The sequence below is a fragment of the Varroa destructor genome, unplaced genomic scaffold, assembly GCF_002443255.2.
Source record: "Varroa destructor unplaced genomic scaffold, Vdes_3.0 BEIS01000005.1, whole genome shotgun sequence".
Taxonomy (NCBI): Eukaryota; Metazoa; Arthropoda; class Arachnida; order Mesostigmata; family Varroidae; genus Varroa; species Varroa destructor.
Genome location: NW_019211458.1, coordinates 18,888,132 through 18,908,261, shown reverse-complemented (window position 1 = coordinate 18,908,261; position 20,130 = coordinate 18,888,132). Strand labels below are relative to the sequence as shown.

The window sequence follows — 20,130 nt, the reverse complement described above, 5'->3', positions numbered from 1 at the left end:
CTGCCATTATTTCAGAGGTTTGGCCGATTTGTACACACTGTCGTTGTTTGCGGCTGGGGTCTGTACGACGCGTCACGCCGTGCTTGAATTAACACAGTTGACTCTCATAAGACGTGGCAGCTTAAGCCTGAGTCTGCGCTCGAGTGGGATAGAACACACATGCAATGAGCTCAGTATTGATAAATCCGATACAAACGCACGAAATTGTGGTCAGAGTTGTTTTTTTCCTAAACATCGCAGTTACTTATTTCAACGTTGCTTGGATAGAAACCGATCGTGAAGGTACTTTAATGAAGAATTTTCGTGAAGAGAAATTTTTCTCGATATGGAATTAGTTAGAAAGTCAAGCGTCATGACCAAGGCATTTTATTAGATGAAAATTTTTACTACGAAATACGAATTTTTTCTACGAATTTTTACTACTATAGAAATATTTACTACGAAATTCAAAACGTATGAAGTTCCGAATAAAGTACATTAGCTTCTGTGATATAGTACAATAATAGACACCAAGTATAATAATAGACAGAGTCAACTAAAGCTGCATCTGCACCGGTTGTAATTCAACCGAATGGAAGTAGGATTCGTCAGAAACTGTTAGGCCGATAACCTTTGACCTATACACATTATGACACTGTTATGGGTGCAAGCAGTCACATTAGCAGACGCACATGATGGCATCGACAAGAGCAACCTTCTCCTGTAATAACAGTAAAAACAACATCAGTATGGAAATTGGACCAAAGCATGATAATGCATCATTTATTTTTAAGTTGTTGTCTACAGGGAAGAAGTGTTACCAACTGCGTTGATGCCGATGTTCATTGAGGGAGGGCATGCCAGCTGAGTCCTGCGCGCGTCAGGGCAAAGCCGCATGTTATGGATAGATTGCAAATAGTCCCAGCATTAGAGCATAAAATGGAGATGTTAGGGTATAGCCCATTTGTCTCAATGTTTATATGCGGTGACAGATTACCCTTAATAGAAAGTAAACCTTTTACGTTAATATATGTCTTATGAATATCTATAGCCGGCTCCTTTATGAAGCGTTGTATTTATTTACCGCTACTGGGCCACCATTGGAGCCCAAATATATTTATACGTTAGTTTAGGCTTGAATGGTACTGACCAATGTAGCAGACTAATTCCTATAGTGTTGATTTTAGGACGCAAAAATTATCGATGAGTAAGGCTATCCTTTGCTCTCTGGACCTACTAATACTACGGGCACCTTCGATGTAAGGGATACCTTGCGAGTATTTAATTTCACCGTCACAAGCCTGTGTTTCAGTTTAAGAGTAAAAAATAGGAATAAATAGAATTTAATTAGGAAGATAAATTGGTGCAAGTTTCCCTAGGCTGCTGCGGGCAAAGAAAGGAGAAAATACTGAGAGGGAAAGTACTGCTTTGCTGTGAAATGTTTCATATCGAAGGTCAAACAGGCAAAACTAATCGGTTTTATGTGCACGCTAAAACAAAATGGTTGTGTTTGCACTGTAATTTCCTAAGGCAGCAGTACAATATTTAAAGTATCGTAAACGCCTATAGTATTTTAGGTCCCATAGACATGTATGTAGTCTGACTTTTAATCCAGCGGCGGACATTTGCTTAATTTCTCTCCAGTGACAGAGGTAAGGTTTCACTTCGAAGGTTTTAAGCAGTACCGAACCGAATCTGTAGTGAATATGCGTGGATAAGGTGCTTTATAAATGCGTTTCCACTTCTGCTATACCACAGTAGTTTATTTAAGAGTGAATTCAAGTCACGCGTATTCTATCTGGCGTGAACTTTTAGGCTTAAAATAATCTCTATGGTCGCTGCAGATGCTGATATGAAAAAACAGTGGTAAATAAAAGAAAGACGGCCTGAACATTTCTAACGTAGACATATGATCTATGTATTACCATGTGTTATCTACCTGCTGTGTTATTTCCTACTTAACATACACTCACTACATCTATGAATTGTCTCGCTCTAGTCGATGCGTTCATTCGTCTCAACATACTTTACCCACGTGTCCAGATCACCGACGATAAAAAAGAAAATGCGCAAACAGGTTGACGGGTTGGCGTCTGCTCATACTTGTCTGTTCGGGCTAGTCGCACTCAAACGCATTATTTTTTAGATTGTTCATAGACGTCGGCTGCTGTCATTATCTATTTCTGGTGAATAGCCTCGCTGCTCGCTAGGGCAGCTGTTCTTTTTTCGTGTGGAAGTAAATCTTTTACCTGGACCTTCGTTCGGTATTGGTCACCACAATTAGGCACTATTCATGTATTATAATAGAATAGAGTGTTTCACGTCTCGTTTACATATATATGTGTGGACCATCATGGAAACAGTCATAACTGCTTTTAATTATCTCTACTTACGAATCCTTAACACGAGGAAATGTTTTGGCACAGAAAAGATGTTTGACCTAAATTATGCATAAAACATTCTCGTTGACTTGATTGTGAACTGGTAATCTTTGTTATCACTCAGAGTGGCGGCTAGCATCCTCTTTAAGCATCAGTATTATATAATTACATTACCTTCTGATGATCTGACAATAACTTTAATTTCATTATGCTTTCCCTCTGTTTTTCTTTTAATGTCTTGCTCATCATTTCTGGCTTCATGGTGGCTGAACATGACTGTGTATGTGTGTTTTTATGAGCTTGCGAAATCATTTGTATGTGCAGCTTTCGCGAGTTGCTTCGTTAGTATGAGGTCTCCGTCGCGCTGACTTTGGTTAGGGTCCATTGGTTAACGGTTAACGAGTTAATCGCAGAGAACTGATCTTTTACTCGTCGTCAGGCATTCCGTCACCTGGCATCAATCGTGTGTCCAAATGTGGCGGTAACCATGCTCTTTCTTTTTATTCAACAAGTTCTCGTTCCACTGGTTTGGCTTAGCTAGCGTAACTAGTGACAAAACGCGCGATACATGTTTCATTCTTAAAGGGCGCTATGTTAATGAAAAACGACAAAATATCAAAGACACCTCCTACTTAGCCACGCTAGAAAAGGTAATGTCAGCATTGAGGATCCCAGTTTCGTTTACTACCTTAGGTTTTTTCACGTTTGCTAGCATATCGACCAGCTTTACCGCACAGCAAAAAGCACTGTCCATGAACGATCATCGTAATCTATTACGATGATCAATATACGTCTATTGCGGTTGAAGATTAGGGCATGAGAGGTGGACAAGCTGCAGCTCTCAAAAGTTGATATGATGCAAAGGCCAAGACGTCAACTTGGATGATCAAGATGGCTAGACCATAGATATATATCGTTTAGTTTGTTATTATTGTTGTTCCTTCTGTCGTCGTTTGACCCCATTTTGTTTATAACGGCGGCTGTCCCTTGCAATAGTTTTCATTTTTACTCGAATGTAATCTCTGCATCGAGTTAATCTGAATCTGTTGTAGCCTTTTTTTTTTTTGTTCAGCTGCAGACTTGCGCTATTTGTTGGCTTGATTTTTATTGCACCATTATTATTACTATTATTTCCCATCGTACGCTGTGTTCCGCCATACAATGCTGAAAGCAAGGTGAAAGCTTCCGTAGACTACCGCTGCTGCTTCTGCTGCTTCAGCTGTTGCGACAAGGACAGCGTGAAACGCTAACCACAAAGGTGACCTCGCATTGTAAGCTAGTCCTCGTTCTATCCCATTTCCTCCAGCTGTCACGTAGGCAGCCAACTCGTCGTGGATTATCACTCGTCAATAGTGTTACCATACATGGGTGATAGAGTACCCTGTGCAACGGAGTTATGAGGTAATTCGCAGTTCCGCTGCTACCTTTGTAGTACAACCGAGTGACTCTCGTTTCCACGCTGCCGCTGTCAGAATCCCAGTCGTCGGGAGGTTTGCAGTTTCTGTATTGGAAAGCGATAGACGCATCTGCTTTAGCTGGTTCGTTTTCACTGGTTTGATATCGAATTAGCTATAACAACACTAGCCAGTCGTTTTTTGACCGTTTTTGCGGCGTGCCAAAATTATGATCAAGCGTAAGACTGCACTTACTTGAAGAAGAGTACCGGACGTGAAACACGCAAAAATCTATCAGAAGAAGAGTCATTAGTCACAGAGTAAAGTAGGATCTCAACCAGGCCAGGTACCCCTTTCGTTTGTCTGTTGTTATAGTGATCAGACAGATGCACACCTAGGACCAGAAGGAAACAGATCGATATTGTCGTACGTGTTACCGCCGCAAGTCCTTTGCGATAGAATTTCGCGGCTAGGGGAAGCAGGAAACGATGGTCAGTTCTTTTCGAATTAAATATCATGATTTTGTGTGTGCGTGAAAACTCCAGTTGAAAAGACCCGATTTCAATATAATTTTATAAGCTGCTGTATGTTTTTGTCTAATAGAGCGGCGAATGTTATCAAAATACATTGAATAAATGAACAGCGTTTGTCGATTCTAGCAAACGACTGTTAAGGGGTTTTAGTTGTATATTGAAGCTGTAACTATCCATTGTAACTAAAAGTTATAACTGAAACAGTTGTTTCCAAATGCCATTATTCTAATTTTAAATATAGGCAATAAATATATTTTAAATATAGTTTACTGACGTTTACATAAGTGGCGTGACTTGATTGTCGCCATTTGCTCTCAATGCTCCCCTGTTAAATATTATGTACCGCCAAAAAACTTGCTGATGCAGTATTTTCCTTCCCCGTCCTTTCCTTTCCTTTCCTTTATATGGAACCTTGGGTTTATATTACCAGTCAAACTGCGTAGAAACTACTGTTACTATATATGCACATTGAATCATCTTTAGCTAACTTTGAACACCCAGGCTCATAGGGTAGCTTGTCGTCTTCTTGAACATGATCCATACTAAGCATACACACCGGGCCTTATACCACATGATCGATTACAAATTCCGGTCTGCTTCACTTGGAACACTGTCTTGAAGCTCGGTTGTTCGTCTGGCCTGCGTCTGTTGTCGTTTAACTGAGATTAATAAACCCACTACATCGTCACGCTGCGTTATTTTATTATCCTGCCCTAGTTATTCGATGACGTTACTTCAGTTGCTCTGATTCGAACGTTTCACTATACGGAATCCAAAAATCCCACAACGTCCCACAGGTACTTTAAACTCGTCTGCATACTAACGCATTAACTAATGGCTTTCCAGGATATTCGACTGTGGTGTCCTATTTACCGTGTGTCCTATTCAATCGCAACTGTCCTACACTGCTGTATTAACTAGCCCCTGCTCCTACGGCTATTAAGCTGTAACAATGCTATGGGTTGGTACGCTAAAACGTCATTGGTCATTCCGTTATTTCGAGGAGAAACGTAATTTTTAAAGTTCAAGTGAGCGAAGTGGAAATATCAAATACAACGCCATGTTCGATTTAACGAGAAAAATCAATGTGTTTCAACCGTCCCTTGAATTTTGTTCCTTAAATATAGAGCGTGGAAACCTGACTGAAGGAATTAACCATTTGGAAAATCTGTCGATGCTCAAAATGCTATTTTTGAGAAGACCATTTGATTCGTTGATCTTTCCTAAGTTTACATCGAAAGGCATTAAGAAGTTTATATTTTTTAGCATAAGAAACGTCCATTGCCTATCCATATCGTTATCACCGTAAAGTTTTTCGCCAAGCCAAGCCTGCGCTCAAAAACGACGACAGCCGTTTTCGAAATAGTCAACACATTTAAATCTATATAATCTTTTACTCGTTTAAAAGTAAAGGATCGTTATGAAGTTGAACGGGTGATTCGGATGATGTGGAAGATTTCGACCCCTCTTTCTGTGTTCACATGACGAGGTCAATGCCTGAGAAAATCAGCAAAAATTGATCAGCGGATCTTGAGTGAGCCGGCGTTGAAAACTGCGATTCAGTCCGCAGGAAAAAGCGTTGTGTTATCTAAGCTTGAGATAATATCGTCCCTAAAGGCAAATGCGATGCTGTTAAATGGTGAGTGGATCTGCCAGGGAACTTATTATTCTTGCGAAGCATCGTCCTCTTTCCAAACATTTAAATTCAAAATCTCCGAAGCTACCGCATTTACTGACATATGCGTGATCTGACAAGGTGATGCACTGTTCCTCAGTAGTTTTTGCGTATTATTGACGTGGCTTTAGTTTAGTGATCAAAGTGAAAAAAAAAAAAAGATGTAAATACGAAGAGATGTTTGTTTATCATTATGTTCGTATAATCGTTTAGTAATTTCTTTCTGAACTGAACTATCGTAGCGACACCATCAATTCTAGCATTTACGTTGTGCTAAACAATAGATGCTGTTTTCCTGTCACACCTGCTGACAATGCAATTAGGGTCGTTTAGCGTATCTATTATTTTTACCATTACTTGAACTGCTTATGCTACTATTCCACGTGATCGTCAATGGATCCGCTAATATATTTGTCTGTCCTGTCGTTCCATAACGACGTCGGTTTATTCGATCGGGCTTTTGTCTCGTTGCCTCGGGCCTTTATTAGCGCTTCACCGGGCACTGACAGGTGACGATCAAGTTCATGGCCACAGACTGGGTCGCGCTGTTCCCTCGTGGCCTGTTTACATTGGAAGGGTTGTATTGGCCAACGCAGTGCCGAATGAGAGAGATTCGGGAAGGTAGAGAAAGATAGGAAAAGAAAGAAACAGGGCCAGCGACCAGAGTAGGCGTGCGTGCAGAAAGCCTCGACTAGCTTATTTGACCGTCGCTGGTTAAGTGTTGTAGCCTCAGCGGCTACATGCTACAGTGGTCTTCATGAGCCGAGCAGTCTGGTTGGCGTGTATTTATTTTTCGCCGGTATCGCTCTTCGATCTTGACATGGTGGTCGCGACGTCTTGGTATGACATTTGTTTTCAGACCCAAAATTGGTGCCATAAGTTGTTGCCTGTGTAATTATCGCTATCTACACACTGTAAAAATTTTTAAAAAAATTTCATTATACAAAGCGAAATGCTTGGTACACGGATATTTCTTATAGTGTCAAAATAATATGTCAATAATTTTATCAGCAGGCTAAGACCAAATTATCAGATCTATTTGGCTTGGCTACAGTACAATCTAGGAGACAACTGTGTTAGTTCTCAGCGGCACAGGGGGCAAGTATAACAGAATTTAATATAAAATTTATGAAGCGTTTATACTTCGAACGATCCGATTCAGTGCCTTTAGTGAAACTCTCCTTAGGAAAAACTTCCACATGCTCCTAAAAATGTTCTAATAAAGTTGGACGAACAAACGACATTAAAACTAGCTGCTAACTAGAGGCACCATCCATCAAGCGGTTGACAATGTTTTTGTTCGCTTTAGCAGACGTCTGTGCTATACCGCATATAACTTGTAACGCGTCTTTAAAACTAAGCTTTTTAGCTTATGATAGATCACTTGGATATGTTTCGTTTACTGTAAATAACATTAACAGATGAAGTTAGTACCGCGAATGTGTTTCAAATGTCTGTATCATCTTATGGGGTTCGAGCTAGGGAATAGCTGTTCGGTACTCGATAGCAAGAACCTTAAATGTCTATTGTGTATGTATCACAGTATGGCGTTAAGACAGTAAAACAGTTCGGCACAACTGCAAAAAACGTTTTGAACCCTCTTGCGCAATTCGTTAACGATAAGTTCGTACGCCTTTAATTCTGAAAGACAGCGCACACACAACTCCGTCCTTGGACGGACTTCAGTTCAGAGCGATCGGCCAAATTGCCATTTCAAGAGCGGAACACCCTTGCGATGCGCTTGTGATGGAATCGTCGATATTCCATGTATGTGCACGGTATCCTCTGTCGTCAATATCACATGAAATGTGCACGTTTAGGTGTATGTGAAGGCGTACCGCCATGTGACGTGCAGCCTATATAACGGAGCCAGCACACAAGCATCCGTCAGCTCGTCCATCGATGCCGTATCTTCCTCGATCGCCTGCTCTGTTGAGGTGTAGTGGCTGTCACCTGGTGGCAATCGGCTTGGGTATGGTGAAGGGCGAGTCCTTTACCAGTATCCAAACTACTTGGAACAATCTCTATCCGCCAAGCTGAGCCGGGAACACTGCGGTCTACGCCAGTGGTTAGCAGTAATCGGAGGAACATTTGTTAAAGCAAAGAGCGACACACGTACGTCAAGCTGTCAGCCGTATCTGAAGTGGCGCTACGATCTTTGTGAACGTGTCCAGATACGTCCGACTAAAGGGTGCGGCAACATTTTGACGAACAAACCAACAACAATGTCCGGAGTAAGGTGCCTATCGATGAAGAGGTTGTCTGATGGCGCCAATGAACGTTGGTGGGGATCGGCGCCCTTACGTGCTGAACGTGCTAGCCCCCTTCCGCACGACCCTCCTAAGGAGTTCTTTTCATTCGATCTCAAGGTGCGTTAACACCTGGCTGCCGGAACACACCTTTGAAATTAGCATAACCAAAAGATGTAGTTTACGCCTACTGACCCCTTTGTTTCAATAGCGTGCCAATAGGTAGACATTGTCCTTTGTTAAGGAGCGGTGTGCGACATGAGAGGTCGTTTCGTTCTATACCGCTCACACGTTATGCTCATGATATGTTCATATACAAACACAACCATGAAGGATGCATCTTTTGTGCACCGCTTGGTAGAAATAACCAACAACTGTTATAGATTAAACATTTCGGCTGTCATATTTTATATTTCTTCAGAGTGCCAACGCACAAATGTCGAACCGGTTGGGACATATGCTGGGCTGGCTATCAGTGTTGTCGAATTCTTATAGCACCGTGGCATTCAAACTGGTCATAATCGATAAAATGCTCTCTCTCTCTCTCTCTCTCTCTCTCTCTCTCTCTCTCTCTCTCTCTCTCTCTCTCTCTCCCTCTCTCTCTCTGTATATATATATATATATCGGTGAACTATTTCATTAGCGTCGCTCGCCATCTAGTACTCTTCATTTTGTATTTCAAAGTTTCGCTCGCTAACTGGTGTCGTAAAACTTTATTCGATGGCTTCTCAGCGCACTGACAGAAAGTATGATGGGATACAACACGCTTGAGCATGCTGTGATGCCTGGCTACTGCGTAGGATAGTCGCTCCTGGGTTGTTCACCTACGTGGAGGAAAATCTATATGTAGCAGAAAATCCTGCGGTGACGACCAAGATATTATGGGCTATTCTGTGGCTGGTTCTGATTTTGATCGTTGCTATTTCAGCAGCGGCTGGTGCTGCAGTTGTTGGTTTGTTTATGATAACGAGCGGTCGTGGCGTTGACCTGTCCGTGCGTTCGGCACCGCGGCCTTTAGCCTGCCGTCTATTTCAGTGTCAAAGAATTTCGTTGTGTTGCGATGTATGCGTGTATGTTACATGAAAGAGAACCTTTGTAGCTGCTTATGTGTTACTTTTGTTCAACTAAATAATTTTTTTGCTAAGTACTAAATATTTTGGCACTGGATTTCGTTCCGAGATGTAGTACTGGTGCCAACTTGTATGAGGATAGAGAAAACTTTAAAACCTTGGTTAGACACGCTGACGTCTGGAAAATCCTCCGTCGGGTACGAGGAAAATTATTGTTATAGGCATTGCTTGCATGCCTTATACTTTCTTGAATGTTTTCAAATGCAGTTAAAAGAGAGTTACACGTTGACTTTTTATAAAATTAAATAAAAAAAGGCATTCCCATGACGGGGGTTGCCACCTAGAACCCATTTCAGTGTAAAGCGGCATTAGGAGTGTCTATAGCACCGCGTTCGCTAACTAAAAAAAAATACGGATCAAATATCTGCGCAATTCAAAAGACAGCCGAAAAAAGACTTATATGTGAGCTTTTTTTCAACTGCCTTTGGAATCGCATAGATATTTTATCCGTATTACTTTTATCTTTATTTTCTTTTAAATAACTAACTACTGCTTTTTTGTCGGAAAAGGTGCTGACTTAGCTGATGGTAGTATTATCTAGAACTACTTGAGCTATTCCATTATATTCTTAATGAAGGCATAAAAAAATCTGAAGGCGAAATAAATCCTGTATTTTTTTCGACGGCAACTTTAATTTGCAATGAGATTTTTGTACCCAAAAACAGTCGATAAATTTATTTTTGTATTCTACAAAAGTGCATTGTATATACAGACCTAGTGGAAAAGTAGTGATTTCCATAAATGTGGCGTTTATTACTGTATACTGTACGGTAACAGCTTAGGCAAAAATAGTTTGTAAATAGCCGCTAGCGGGTTGAGGTAAGCGTATGTGCGGCAAGCTAGGATAGAGAAATACAAATTTGCATCAAAACACCTTGATTTTCAATTCGGAATTATCATGTGGTGCTTTTTATTTTATGTTAATTAGAGTAGGGCTTTTTATTTATGTCCCTTATAAAATAATTGGCTTCTTTATATGTTATGCATTTCGAGAAAAGTTAGGATATTGCCTTAGTTGATTATTGAATATATCGTGAACATACATATTTAGTTTCTAATTACTTTGTGAAGTTGGAGGGATAATTTAAAAATAAGATTTTCAAACCTGGGTAATTTGCCTATGCTGATTTATCTAAATGCATATAACTTCAGAGTTTTTTTTTACATGAGTTCTAACAAATCCAGACGTATTAGTACTAGGGTTGTAGTTTCTACTTTTGTTTTTGTCTCTCCTTTCGGTGTTAGCGCGTCAGTGCGCAAGCAGGTGTTTCCGTAGTATTCTGTACTTGACTTTTCCCTTCCGCCACAACCACCTCTTCTATTATTATTATCGCTTACTAACCAAGCATTCCTCCTTGGTGTTGTCTCCTGACTATTTCTCATTCTAGGACGCAGATCTAATCGAAATCCTGTGGAAACAAGACGTGGATTTGGGTATCCCGTTAGAGGACTATCGGCCAGTACAAAATACTGCTAGCCCAGTTCAACAGCACCCGGTAAATTCGCTAACCACGTTTCCCGCGTCAACAGCTGGCCAGCCCAAGGCGTTCCCCACTCCTATCACACCATTCGGACCTCAGCAACAGTTGGACCCTCAGAACCAGCAAGCGCTATCCTCAACAGGCCAATATTTTGCCACTTCTACTGCCGACAAACCTATCAAGGTATACTTCTGCATATTTCGTACAGTTAGATATTCTTTTTTTACCTAACATCGTAATGACTATCCTGAACAAATTATTGAGAACCTCAGGAATATAATTCTCAATGATCATACCTAGCTTAAATGGAAATTATTTTAAAACGTTTTTTCATAGTCTTTTTTTTTGTTGGGACATAGAGGGAGAAAGTAGAGAGACAGGGCTCTTTCCTGTTTTAAAGTAATTGTAGTTAAATGTTTTATTTGTTAAATAAGGGCAAAAAATGTAATGTTTCTCAAAAATAAAACGAAGACCGACGTCGAATACATCACCATGGTTCTAGAGATCTTACACATGACTAACTTCTGGCTTGGAATGCTATTCTTTAATGTAGATAAGGTTCTATTATATGCGCACTTGATTCCAAAGGGACTCCCACTTTTTCGATAGAAATATATGTACATGCCTTTCTTTCTATTCTTTAATTTTCTAAAATTTCTAGCAGTAATTAATTGGGAACGAACATGTACGTTTCTTGTATTTGCTCGTTTACAGAAAGGATATGAAGTCGAAGTGCACGAGCCCCACCGCATTTCCATCGACACTGAGACTGGTAAGATGTTTGTTTATCTTCAGTGAAGTACACTACTTAAGAAGTACGGAGAAGCAAGGTTACCGCGAGACTTCTACCATCATGCAAGCGGGCGATGCATTTTGAATAAGGCGAGTTGGGCTATTAAAAGCAGTGCCTGCACCTCGATTGCACGTAGCTTGGGCGCGGTAGGCGGGTGATACGCGTTAAAGCTTTAAAATACATTGTGCATATGTATAAATGAGATTGGTGTAGTTCTCCGATGTGACGAAGTGGCCGTTCTCTTTCTAAGGTAGACGTTTGTTTGCAGCCTCGAAGGCTGTGCGAAGTTGCATTCACAGCCTTCGAATCGTTGAGGCTTCGTTAAATCTATTATAGGACAGAGGACTAAGTCCCAAACTAAGTGCTGTTAAAACTATATGATATCAATTTGTATTTATCGTCAGGAATCGAATGAAAGTCGATGCTAAATTGTCAAATATATGAAGTGTAAAAGTAGGTAAAACATATGAAAGGCCGTACTTCTTGGTTAGCTGAGCATCCCATCCGCACACAGACCCATATAATATTAAATGAAATATTTATTCCAGGAAATAACGTAGAAAGGGTAACAAAAATACAAATTATAATGGAAACAGTAACCACATTCCCATGCTCTATAAACATAATCCTTTTTAATGGAGCAGACTGGATTATACTATTATATATAGCTGAGCTGATCTAATTCTATTGTACTATTTATCGTTTCCCTGACGGAGAAAAGTCGATCTTTCCCCAAAGGCGATTTTGAGGAAACAGAATATAAGCTTTAAAATTAAATCGGCATATTAGTGTATTAATATTTCAAGTTCGCCCAATTGCATTCCCCCTGGTCATTACGTTTAATTACGTAGTATTGCTGCCAATTAATATTACAGAAATGCACTGAGGCCGCAAACGCAAACCTATTTATTTCCTAAACCTCATTTATCACTATGAAGTTCATGCTATATGTGTGGCTATGCTTTGTGACTCAGTGATGGCCATGATATTTCAATTACTCTGAGGAGACTTATCGACATGTGTAATATCATGGCTGAGTAAGATCTTTCCTCCTGCGTAATTCACACTTAAATGATTCAGTTATCTATACTACGAGCAGCAGAAGGTTTTTGGCGAGTGGCGTGAAACTCTTTCTGTCTAACAAGTAGGCGACGATGTTAACGTTACGCGATCTTTGAGGAACTCTGTGTTAAACAACATCGAAATTAACCTTTTTTTTTTTTTTTAGAGAAAAATCGTGTAGTCTTTACAGTTCTTCATCTTGAGTTTTACTCTCGCTAGCTATTTTGTAAAAGTCTCGACTGTCGTATCTTTTTGTTGTCGGCGGTCTACATGTTTAATCAGTTATCTTTGTAACAGGTTTCTAATAAAAAATCTCTGTCGTTATGCAACCTCGTATGATCAGACCTCGTTCACAAAAAGTACACAGACATATGGACTTCCTTTCGCCCTTTGCAATTATTTTCCACCAGTTCATTCCTTGCAAAACTTATTATATTAAGGGTCATATAAAAAAAATACCTGCGCAGATTGAGCCTGTGCATCGTAGCAAGACACTCGTAGCGGGAAAGTTATCTGGCAATTATCAGGGTCGTCTTCGGCAGCTCTTTCACTACGCATAGAAGTAGACTTATGATGTCATACCTAAAATTACTGCGAACAGTGTTTTTCGTGTAAATAAAGTGGGTGGACCTACTGAATACTTTTCCCTGAGTATTATACCTGCCCGAAGCCATAAAAGCAAAAACATTGCGTAGCCAGAATGGACTCATAATAGTTTTATCTTTTTGTTAATGACCATTCGAAAATTAGTTTACGAACCTATTTAGTAAAAACGTGGTTTAAATAATTTTTTGGTGTTAGCGAGAACTAATTTTATGAGGATTCCACTGGACTTACATAGTTGTGTCCAATGTAAGACATCGTTGTCTTGTTTTTCGTTCCGCTTGAGGCTGACTTTTGTTTTTTATGCTTTGTATATTGAATCATTTTAAATCTGAGCCATGAGGTATTACCGCGGAGATATTCCATAATTGAGCCAACTTCGCTTCTCCGCCGAAACCCGCGAAGGGCAGTCTTCTATGTTCCACGTCCCGTATCGCCGTTAGGCATTCTATCAGATGACTGGTTCCCATTACGAAACAAGTCTGTGTATATCCGAGTTCGAATCAACATAGGCCTACATTGTTTTTTCGTATCATCTCTTGGCTATCCGGTCTGCGGGTCGTGCCTAAATTTCTTCTTCGAAAAATATATATAATGACATGCTAATAATATGTCATAGTAATTATTTGCGAACGTTACAATTTCAATCATAGAAGCCTGTTTATGGTCAACCATGGCCACACAAAGAAGATCACATTAATCACTTAATCCAGGCCGCCTTACACTTTTTCTTATGTAGCCTCAACTACCTCTGCTAATTTGTATGGGCTTGCTTAAATTACGTAAACTTAAATATAGAAACGCTCTTTTTAAATCATGGACATACATATGATTCGCGAAGTGCCAGCTTTTAGCACTTTTATAATGCTTTCAGTGTCCGAAAGTATCCTACAACGGCTCTTCTACAGCATACGATAGGATAAGGCAGCGTATCGAAGGCTGTACCGAGAACATATTTAGCTTGCTGAGCTTGATTGCCAACAGTGATTGTACCCAAAGGCCCTTTACATGAAGTTGGCTTTAGCACCAATCGAACGATTTTTCACGGCTGTTTAACATGCGTTTAGCACGTTTGCCACGGAAGACTTTGCATCGTTCAGAGTTTTAATTATGGTATCAGCATCTGAACAAGCATCTGTTAGCTAAGCCCTTCTCGGAAACGCACTTCACGTACGGGCCGCCTAAGCCGTGCATGATGTGCTATTCTCAGTTAGCTGTTTTTTTCCATCTTATTTCTGTCACAGCTGTCAGCCGTTGCACTGCGTCACCATTAAACTTGTATTATTGATCTTACCTGCGTTGATTTTTTTTCTAAAAAACCCTGCACTGCACTATGTTTCGAATACGTGCCCTAAACGTCGGTTGTGTCGGCGAGTCTGTAAGCTGGACTTAATTGCATTTCAAAGAGGCACAACAATCAACTGCGGCTGACCTGGAACCTATTTAACTGTTACACCTGTCAATTCTTCCATTTAATCTGCTATCTCATCCATCAAAATGTAGAGGGCGCAACCGATCATTAAGCAATGATATCAAAAAGCATCATCTGCTGCTGAAGTGACAGTGCATTGGTTCGAAATATTTGCTGACTCATGTAGGAATATTGCAAGAAGACGATGTTTCGTTACCGTTGACCAATGTGTATCGAGTTGACACAGCAGGAAAACGAGAGAGAGGAAGGGCAAAATGAGAGGGAGAAGAAGGGAGGCTGCGAGTGTATTACAGCAGCCTTTTGGTTTCGGCGTTGCACAAGGGAGAATCTGTCGCTTGAAAAAGTTCGCAGCAAATAACCCTTTTAGCCTACTCCGAATTTGCCTTTTCGTGCATATCTGTTCTAGTGTTTGTCGAGTCAATTAAGTCATACCTTAGTTTCCTGTTGCGTTATTGCTCAAACTTCCTTTACGGTCTATTGTTAGCTATGTGTCGTGTCAAACGTGTCTCTCTACGGAAGCTTAAATAAGCTTTTATTCGATTTTATTCTTTCGCCCGTTCTCTTAGATACGTGAGCTTATATTCGATGGTGTGATTGACGCCATTCTCAAGCAAATAGACGTTCATGGACCTTCTACTTGGAGGGTCGTGGAGCCAGTAAATTCGTTAGCAGTGACTCCTATTCGCCATAGTGGTTGTGTAGAATAATTATTCTGTGAAGCGGTGAAAAACGTCTCTCAGCGTTCGATCGACGGGACGTTCAATATTTACGTCTATATATGGCTAGCCAATTATTAGTGTGGGAACATCAAGCAGAGTTGGCACAGAGGTGTCTCGGATACACCGTATGGCTTGAACTACGGACTGCCTGCTTTCCCAAATTACGCGAAGTGCTACTGCGGCAAGGTCGAGATATGCAACGACATTTCAATACGTGCTTTAGTGCTAATGGTGGCTACAATTGTTTATTGATTTTCCGGCGTCGCATGGCTACGGTCGTGTATAATAGAAACCAGTGTATATTTATCCCGTTAGATGTGACTCCGTAGCTGCTGCAGCTGCTGCTGACGATGGTGATGATTAAGCAAGAACTTCACCCAGATGATTCTTTTAGTACATGTGTACCGCCTATACTAGACATTCGTCTATGCGTATGCCCTTTTTCTACATGTTTGATATATTGCTGAACTTCAATGATTCAATACGTTGACAACCAGCTGTACAAACGGAAAAGTGGTAAAGGGGTCGGCCATATGATAACTAACGGGATCATTTCTGTGCTCATTAGTTGAATTAAGCTGAATATCCACTGAGCTTAACTCACGACCCTGTTAATCACTTCCTTTAATGGTCGCGTACGCTCGGTTTATTTCGTGTGTATTTGAGCGCACGCGTTTTAGGTACGGGGATAGAACCTCATAAATAAATGATAGCTATGGCTTGAACATTTGAATATGTTCCATTCATGCTTAAAACTGGATTCAGTGAACTGCTTTGAAATAAGCGAAGCGTTCGAAATGAAACAGGTCAAACAGTTTTTGCGTTAGCAAGCTATACATTAACGTGGGCGAGTAAGCAATAAATACGCCTGTCGTTCAACAGGTGAGCCCATTTTCGAGCCACTGCCGGGCCCGTCGTCACTAGCGAATGGAACTCTTTCGTTGACGGGTAACTCTACGTCGGATTCTTTTCTCGATGCGCTTATGGACGTTGTCGATGATGTGAGTATGAGCTTTTATCTTATTTGTAAACTTGTAGTAAACTTAAGTGCCGTGGATTTGTCTTCAGCATGAGTGGATCACAAACATCGGATGATTCAAGATTTAGCCTCATATACTATTACACGCACACAAATGAATGCAGTTACAACGATGTGCTTACCTAAAACTTACATTTCTCCAAAGAAAGCCTATTATTACTCGTGTAAAACTTGTCTCTCTGTTATCGTCGTTCCGCACCGGTGGTCTTTCGAACTTTTAGCGTAGCTCAGCATGAAGATTTTCGTACTATGGGTGTGGGCTCTGTATGTCTTAAAGCGAACTGATCACGGAAGCGGCAAAGACGGCACGAATCCGAATTCATCATCATGGCGGGAGGGGGTCCTCGGCGCCAGCGGTACAAACTACAAGCGTCCACTAAGTCATACGTGAGAAGCCATACAAAACAGTATCCAAGTTTCGAATAATATACACTAGACTGCAATTACCGTCAACAATAGGGCACCAATATAGTACTAGCTGCTCGTTATCGCATTCGTCCTCGTGTCTGCCAAACCTCCGCATAAATATTGCTGTATTCTACATCCATACACAAAGCGAGACAGGAATACGGAGACAGGGCCGTCATGCTACAAAGACATTTATGGGACAGTAGATGCTAAAGAAAAGGCCAAGCTATAAATTGAGGCTTTTAGAAATGTAGATCTCTGTACTGCAAAGGGATCCGCAATAGGTCATAGCACAGCGAATATCTATTTTCTCACAGTGATATCTTGGCAAATGAGAAAGCATTTAGCACTTTTTATGGTGATGTAAAATTGTACAACGTAAAGCTAAAGCCTTCCCAACGGTGGGCCTGCATTGAACAGGTCACAACGAGAGTTTAGTTCTTCTCTTAAGAACTGATTTCGGGTACTTGACGCAAAATTTGATTTCACTTCCGTCGTGCTTCTTTAACTCTAGATAAGATATAGATCTTTTTGATTTCGTTCGGATTAGTGACTCATCCACATTAATTTTCTATTATTGGCCAGAGAATAACTTGAATCAGGGTTGTTTAGTCATCACATTACGTCTTACGATCAGCATATCCAGGAGTTAACCGACAGCTGGTTTCTCCTTCGATAATATGATGTTTCCAGGTTTCCATTGCATTTCGTTCCGTCGTGTCCCTAACCACCATGTAGAACCCATTTGGGCGGCGCGTACAAACAGGTGAACACAGAAATTTGTCTCATCCGGATTTGAACGTGTCTACAAGTCAGGAGTAACTGTGACGCGTACGACTTACAGTATGACTACATGAACTATTATTTGTTTACGTATATCTTTGTTATTTACCATGACATGCAGTATTAGGTATTAAATAAATACAAGAATGCGCATCCTACTCCTATGTTCGGTCGATCGATCGGGTGCGGAAAGCACGCGCTCACTTTGTATGTATATTTCATGTACATCATCGTCATCATCACTGCGACTTCTCGACGACGTCAATATTAACAGTGGTATTGGTACGTTATTGTTCTTAGTCCTACTCTTCGATTAGTGCGTGATCGGGCGTGTGGCTTACCACTGATGCCCTCTTCAATCGTGCGGTTTACCCGTTTGTCGTCTATAGGTCTGTCCATCTGTTCGCTGTCTGTTGATTCGTACGCCCGGACGTCTTCTGCCATTCATCGGCATCGCTATTCTCTACCACGGACGCGACGCCGCTCGGCGCCGGTTCGGCACGCGTCCTTATCTTCCTCTCGATGATCCCTTCCTTCTCCACTTGCCGTTACCTTTGTTAGGCTATGCACAGGCCAGACAAGCAAGTAGAGTTACAGAAGACGAGGCAGAAGTCGTTCTAGGCCCAGCCTATCTCCTTACCGTCCTTATGCTGCTTCCTTTTGTCTCCTACTGCTACAGCAACGACAACGACTACGACTACGGTTACAATTGGGCCGTTCCTATAGGACCTCGCAACTCTCAGCTAATCACTATGTAACAGGTTAGAAAACGGCTGGACCGAATCAAAGGAGCTACAAAGCTATGCCCTCCCCGCCTACGGCGACCCCACCCAGTGGCCGCCTGCGGGGGCGGAGCGAGACAGACGTGAGATGGGCGCCCTATTGCAGCATTCTGCGGCGATAATGCTGAGCTGGGCACGGTGCGGTAAGCGATCATAGTGGTAGCAGCGGCTTCAGCAGCAGCACACCATGGTGAACCGAAGCGTCGTTTCGTTCTGTACGCCTCATTGATAGCTACCTGTTGTTTTCGAGCTGGCCAACTAAATGGCGGGACGAGTCTAGGGAACGACCGTGTATAGTTCGAGGTTTAGGGCGCACAGTAGTTGATAAAGCGGACAGCGATCTGGATCGTGGCTTGCAGTACAGCTGTTCTTTGTAGACGACGAATAAGTTTGCCTTGGCGACATCAACGGGGTATTGGCTTCGTCAAAGTTCATTTGAATGATAGAAGCATTGGGACGACCAGTCTCTAACTGCAATTACGTTGAAATCGATGCTGCTTCCCCGGAAAATTTTATACCGTTAAAAAAGGGCATAGAGGGTTCTTCTCAATCAAACGCTCCACTCATAAGTTTGTCCTTTCAGAGCTATGATTGGGATTATTGCGTAGGTAAGGTTGTTGAACTCACGCCTCCAATGATGTGTAGGGTAGTGCATGGCGTAGGACACACATGGTGAATTGGATATTCTTGTGCAGATCACTTTTCGTGTTGTGTTCGTGACGAGTAACCACGTCAAACTGCTTTGAGTGCAACATTGAACACTTGTTCACAATGTCGGCGGTATCTGCTGGGGGTGGCTGTGTAACTGGTCCAGAGGATTCTTCCGCGTCCCCGATGCTTAGTCCTGATCGGTCGTTGTATCAGTATCCCTTGCAAGAATTCAGCGAGCAGGGTTCATCTTACCAAAATGGATCCTACCATCATTCACTGTTGTATCATGGTAGTCATGTGCATTATCATCAGCTTCGGCAAATGCCACATTCCCATGGTCAACAGGTGCATCTTCACGCCGGCGGCGCGTACCCCCAAGCGCCTGTGTCCGTTCAAGCCCAACACTTTGTCGCTGGCGTAGACGGCGTTGACGTGGAAGGACATCAAACAAGTGCTATCCACCTTCAACAACTTCACCGTTGGGAACAAAGTCTGCTTCCTGATAGCAGACTGACTAAACTCACCAGAATGCAGCTTGTCTCCCAGGTACGCTTCGCGCAAGATCAATCTGCAATAGTTTGTAAAACGTACATCGAGATGTCGTATAAGACGGATTTTTTTTTTCGATTTTATCGTCATATGAAAATTGGGCTCTCTGAATCTATTACTAGCTCGAGCTAGAAAGAACTATTGAAGATGCATCTTCATTTTATGTTTGATACGTGTGGCTATTTTCTACCTTTGCCAGATCGAGCCATTTGCACAACATAATTTGCAGTTCTCCTACATGCATGAGTTTCTGAAAGGATTAGTGAGAAAAACCCTATGCAAACGGCGTGCTGTTCTTATAGACAAATGCGAAATAGAAATCAGCTTATTTTTATGCTACACAGCACAACCTGTAAACACTTAGCTCAATCTGTCAATATTCCTGTGTCAGGCATAATATTCTCAGTACATCCGCACCTTAAGACCACCTTGCAAGGCTGCCGTTAATTTTCACCCACTGACGTATAATGCCTGCGCATAAGAGTGA

General features: G+C 41.5%; 1 protein-coding gene across 7 annotated transcripts in view; it reads left to right on the top strand.

Annotated features, from left to right (window-relative positions):
- cnc (NFE2 like bZIP transcription factor cap-n-collar) overlaps window positions 1–20,130 on the top strand; it is a 50,682-nt gene that overhangs the window by 10,263 nt on the left and 20,289 nt on the right. For 5 of the 7 annotated variants that reach the window (XM_022806312.2, XM_022806310.2, XM_086989318.1 and 2 more), the window contains 3 exons: window positions 10,730–11,005; window positions 11,537–11,594; window positions 16,314–16,432. In XM_022806312.2, coding sequence (XP_022662047.1) covers window positions 10,730–11,005; window positions 11,537–11,594; window positions 16,314–16,432 — 453 coding nt within the window. Of the gene's footprint in view, window positions 1–7,725; window positions 8,332–10,729; window positions 11,006–11,536; window positions 11,595–16,313; window positions 16,433–19,214; window positions 19,641–20,130 lie in introns of those variants that run through there. The other 2 variants (XM_022806311.2, XM_022806313.2) reach the window with 2 other exon arrangements.